We start from the raw sequence: 6,000 nt of genomic DNA on the forward strand, positions 1-6,000 counted from the left end.
GCCCAGGACGGAATGCAATACCTCCTTGGCCCACATATGGCAGATACATCAGTCACTCATCATGGGGTGGCCTACTTAGAAGGGGATCTCGTATCTACTCTCCCTCCTTGTATTTCCTTCTCACCTCCACATGGTTACTTGTTGGGGGAATAAATAATTTAATAAATAAGGATTAGCATTTCATACTATTGCATATACAAAACATATGAAATTAAGTATCAAATCTATTATTCCATTGCGTACCAAAACATTTGTAGAATACAAGTTATTGCAGATTTCTTTAAGAATGCTGAGTGCAGATTAGATGTTGTTTTCTGATTTTCCTTTTCCTGATTCGATGCCCTTCATCAAAGACATATAAAAGGATATTAATTACTTGCTGGATTACCAGTCTGCTTGATTACTGTTCGCAGATTTGTATTTATGTAATTATGTTCTGATCTCTTGATTAAATGTTCAATGGAGTGAACGGCTAGTTCGCTGCCTGCCTGAAGAACCAGCAAAAGAGACAAAATTGGCTTTCCAAGTGGATTCAAGGCCTGCAATTTAGTCTCGGTGACTCATGAGATGTCCCATTCCATCCTAGAAGTTCTCTTGAATTTATCAAATCCTTCCATATCCAAAAATCTACTGTTACTGACAAATTCCATGAAGTTAATGCATGAGGCTAATCCATAGACCGAAAATAGCAACCACGATCTTGATGAGTTTTCAACTTAACCCAACTATTCAGATCATTAAAGATAAGAGTTAAATTTATAATGCACAGAACTAAGCTGACCCCTATGCCACGAAGGCACCTAAATTGGGGGTTGTACGTAACCATGCTATCAACCCAAGCTCACCCCATTTTCTGTACCATTTGTATCATGACATTTATCGTAACGTTCATACAACAAAATTACTGTGTAATTGCAAAGGGGTCACTAAGAAGAGTTCAAACATAGTCAAATCCACTCATCAAATAAGGCGGCCCATGGTTCCCAGGCTAGGTTGTGGCCTAAGAACTTAAGAGTACTCTTCAAAAAACTTCAAAATATGGTTCAAGCTTCTATCACACCCTTACATGCCACCTATAATCTCACCCAATATTTATCAAGCCAAAAGAATCCTTTTCAGCTTAAAAAATTAGTGTAGACTTTCAGAATAGAAGGTTACCCGTGCCATCGCAACCAAGATCTTCACAAGCTGAGCAGCCCTCTACGACTGCATCTACAGAAGATAGCCCATTCTGCACCGCATTCCAGGCTGCCCTAACTGCTTCCTTGAAGGGCCATGTGCTAACTACAATCGGGTAATTGTTCTCAACCTGCCAATTATTCACACAACCATCGGAGAATTTGAAAATCCATCTCAGCTAATTCAAAGAATCAAACAAAATGAAAAGTATACCAAGTCAGTAATAGCGGATACGTATTCCCACTAGAGGTTTGGGAGTTCGATTCATAGTGACTGTTTTTAGGAACTTGCCTGTGAAAAGACAGTATGGGTTGCGTAAGCTGCAGAGCATAGCAGAATCAAAGAAAACAATACTGGGCAGACACGAGGCACTGAAGTAGCCATTAGCATTGCCACTGAAGCAGCCTGTGCTCCTTGTGCTTTTGTTAGGTCGATGTATATATGCAGAAGTGTATATATTTCTGGCCTCGTTGAATAATAGGTTCGCTCTAGTAGGTCCAGTTATTTCGGAGCATACGTCAGGAAGCGGTTCTATGGAGGCTTGACGGTTTGTATTTATAAAAGGATAGGCTTAATTGGAATATTACTAAAAATAGTTAGTAGGCTGATGTGTACATGAGCTTTAAGTGAAAACTTTTAAGTTGTGGTTTAATGAATTTTTTAAAATAAAATTAGTATTTAAAAATAAATAAAAAATTAAATAATTAAATATTAATTTGATTCAAACGTAATTTGTGAATGTCTTTAGTTGCTTGCGAGGATTAAACAATTTGTGCAAAAAAATTCATATCATTAAACAATCTATAAAAAGATAAATTAGCAATCTATTGGAAGCTTCTCAAGGAATGAAGTGAATTCTCATAATGTAATTTACTAGCAATTGCACTCTGGTGTACAATGGATACATTGAAGACCTATGGAAGGTCAATTAGGTAAAATTTTGATTTATTTCCTACATATAATTGTGCAGTACATGAGATCAATTGGTATGTCATTTAGCAAATAATATTGTTTGTGCAACAAAGGTCTCATTAGAGAAGTGATAGCTTGAAATAAACTATGCATCTAGTTATGGGGTTCCAAGCGTGACTTAAAAAAAACTATAAATTAAAAAGATAATTAGGCTCGTGTTATTGTAATAAGGGGAGAGGGAGAGAGGGAAAGATAAAGGGAGAAAGAGCAAGAGAGAGATGGGTGAGGAGATAGAGATAGATATGGACATGGACATGGACGTGGAGATAGATATAGAGATGGAAGAGATAAATATAGAGGGATAGAGAGGGAGACATAGAAAGATAAGGATAGAGATATGAAGTGATATAGAGAGGGAGGGGGGATATATGTAGGGTAGAGAGATGAAGAGATAACAATTTAGAGATGGAGGGAGAGATGAAAGAAGAAAACTAGATCAGCTAAAGATAAAGAGGCAAAGAGATGTAGATCTGGATGTCTAAGAAGAGGGAGAGAGAGAGATGGATGGATAAAGAGTCAAACATGATGTCTAGGAATAGAGGGGGAGAGAGAAAGAGGAAGACATATATATATATATATATAGAGAGAGAGAGAGAGAGAAATAGGGGAGTGTAATGGAGGAAAATAGGGTTCACTAGCTTAGGCATGCAAACTAGGGAACTAGGCCTACTTCCACTTTAATTGCATTTAGAATATGAAACCACCAAGAGATAAGTATGATTGACTAACACTTTGTAAAAGAGATGTAATTCAATGTCATACTCTTAGGGATTCTATTCCTTTGTTGCTTATAAGTGATTGATTGAATGATTTGATAAACTAGGTGATTAAGATATAAGTCTAAACAAATGATATTGACTGATCTAGAAAGTGTAAAATTTAAGAATGAAAGGAAATTAAGTGGTGCACCAGTAATTGAACCAAAATGTGGTGACCTATGTCGTCTTGGATTTTCTGGACTTTCCAAAAGAGTTTTGCACCTAAGAAATTGAACCTAGACTCTAGAGGGTCTATACTTTCTCTCTACCAAATTTCAATTGATTTTGGGTGGACTATGGTGCCCCAGGAACTATAGTCCTAGTACTATGGCGTCCTAGGCAACTTAGTCCTAGGTTTCTAATTAAATTAAAATTTTGAACTTGTGGCAGTGTAAATTTCTTATGTCGGAATCTAATCTGGACCTAGATATGCACACACGAAGAGAAATGGTGTTTGGGGTTGTAGAGGGGCTTGCCTTAATCAAACCTCAGGGTGAGACATAACCCTATGGCAGTGATAAAATGATATAGAAGTCTAAATTTGAATGTCTGAAAGGAAATGCTTGAATTGAAACAATTATATCTCTCATTAATGATGCAGTACTCTTAGGATAAGTTATCCATGTGTTTATACAATAGCATGATTAAAACATCATGAAATCACAAATAAAACAATGTTTGAAGATGCCTTGAAGTATCTTGCTTCTCCTTGAATCAAATCTGCTCTTGAAGTCTTGATGATGATATGCTCATGAGATATGTTTCTCTCTTCTAGTTGAGAGAGAGAGAGAGAGGACTTTATACTTCATCAAGCATTTTGAGGTGTAAAACTCGGAGCAAGCTAACAAAGTAAAATATTTCCAATTTAACCATACTAATATGGTTCAAATTTGAGTCAAAACATTGGGAAGCGGGCTAATCTAATCAACATTCTCTCTCCAATGCGGGCCTAAATTTAAACACCAACGTTGGAATGTCGATGATAGGCTAGGATTAAATATAAATTAGGTTATGATGTCGAGGTAAGATATGAAAGGCCACACATGTTGAAATAGGGCCTAGATAGGTGAGGAAAGAGGAAATAAAAGAATTAAAGGGCACACCTATGATTAAAGGCCTAAATAGGATTTTGGTGAGATCTAGTTAGGAGAGGAACCATGATATTAATTAAAATATTAATCTAAATTAATAAAAAGGTCCTATAATGTATAGAGGAATGAGAGATACTAAAATGAGTGTTAGCAAAGCGTGAAATTGGACACCCTAATTAATGGTATACAATTTACAACACTACATTTAGCCCCCACTTTAGTTGAGTATGATAGTCATGATATAGTAGATGTGAAGAGATGGAGCATCTAAGAGCGAAGCAAACTAGGGTTAGGATAACACTGAGGGATGATCAAGCCCCCAAGCATAGGTCCTATAAACCCATACGAGTAACCTTCAAATATACATGAAACAAACAACATTGGCACTAAAACACAATATTCCAAGTCAACTAGTTGAAGAGACCTCTATAATCAAAATGTCTCAACAGCTAATATCATTCTCTACATGTTATTGCAAGAGCACATGTGAACATATAATAAGAACAAGGGCGTACACCAACTGAAGGGAGAAGATACCATGATCCAATGCTATCAAAGTGTGCTATGTTATGGGCTCATGGTAGAGAGAGAGAGAGAGAGAGAGAGAGAGGAGTTGATGGGCAAGCAAGTTGTGTTATTTTAGTCAAATCATCTTAAGAGAGGGTTTTGGTACAAATAAAGTCAATGGGCTAGCAAGTTGTGTTATGATATTCAACCAATCCCAGGGATAACCAAGGAAAGCATTGTATCCAAGGAAATCTGCTAAAAATGGCATAGAGGAGAGTCATCTAGCCCTAGCAAGTTATGTTATTCTAGTAGAGTCGACCTAAAAGATTTGAATAAGGATAACCAAACAAAGCATGATGTTCAACAAAAAATCTCTTTATATTTAAAATAAGGAGGTCATATATATGCCCCCCACCCGCTTAAGATGGAAATATAGGACAATGTTGACATCTCAAGGAAGATAAAAACAAGGATAAACACCTTTAACATTGAGGAGATATCCTCTAAGAAACGGTGTACATATAATCCAATCCAAAGAGGAGATAACTCTTATGAGGCAAAGAAGAGATAGTTATAAAGAGAGATCTTGCAACAAGTGTAAAGAGATCATTTTGAGGGATGCAAAAGAGGAGGAACGTATCTTTGCTCAAACAAATCTACCCCCAATAGAAGATCTTGAACAAAAGTAACATTATGGACTAAAAGAGGGGAAGGAAAACAAGAATTCACACTTTTTTCATTGCCAGGTAAAGGGATTTTTGATGAAGGATAACACACTCTTGGTCCCAAGTGAGGGATTTGTTTATCATAGACATATACTTTAGAGAGAGAGAGAGAGAGAGAGAGAGAGAGAGAGAGAGAGAGAGAGAGAGAGAGAGAGAGAGAGAGAGAGAGAGAGAGAGAGAGAGAGAGAGAGAGAGAGAGAGAGAGAGAGAGAGTCCCTGAGAAAAACAAACAATTCTTTGCAAGAAAGGACATCACATGATAAACAAATGCCACTCAACCATGAGAAAGTGGACCCTTAGAAAGGATATGAGATTGAAGCAATACCCTTGATGCGGCCAAGTGTGGAGACAAGGATAAGAAATACTATTTTGTGGCTCACAAAGTATGATTGCACCTGAAATTGTACCACCATGAATGACAATGAACCCCCAAGAGATAGGCTAACAACGCCACATAGTGTGGAGCAACATAATAGGAACTTAAATGTTATTTAAAAAAAACATAATTGAAATACCACTCATTGTCAGTTGTTACATAAATTATATCATTATCAATAAGGTTTTGAATTTTATAATACAAAGTTTGACATTCATTAGTAGAGTGCTCATGATATTGATGATACATACAAAAAGGAAGGTTTTTAATATCTCAAGTCTATGTTCCTTTTTTCATTTGGGTCGGGTAATTGACTTGGCACATAGAAGGTTAGACAAAATTCTTTCTTGGTTAAAGTTCAAGGCATGGATAGCATAGATGTTGTAGACGAT

The 6,000-nt window shown here is 36.6% G+C and overlaps 1 protein-coding gene across 1 annotated transcript in view; it reads right to left on the reverse strand.

Moving 5' to 3' along the window:
• The window catches only part of LOC131066734 (probable isoaspartyl peptidase/L-asparaginase 3), a 38,723-nt gene extending 37,023 nt beyond the window's left edge, over nucleotides 1-1,700 (reverse strand). The window contains exons 1-2 of the mRNA XM_058001567.2: nucleotides 1,471-1,700; nucleotides 1,159-1,309 (exon numbers count right to left, since the gene is read on the reverse strand). Coding sequence (XP_057857550.2) covers nucleotides 1,159-1,309; nucleotides 1,471-1,569 — 250 coding nt within the window. The 5' untranslated portion in view covers nucleotides 1,570-1,700. The remainder of the gene's footprint in view (nucleotides 1-1,158; nucleotides 1,310-1,470) is intronic.
• Between the last annotated feature and the right edge of the window lie 4,300 nt (nucleotides 1,701-6,000).

Source organism: Cryptomeria japonica, chromosome 9 (assembly GCF_030272615.1).
Source record: "Cryptomeria japonica chromosome 9, Sugi_1.0, whole genome shotgun sequence".
Classification (NCBI taxonomy): domain Eukaryota; kingdom Viridiplantae; phylum Streptophyta; class Pinopsida; order Cupressales; family Cupressaceae; genus Cryptomeria; species Cryptomeria japonica.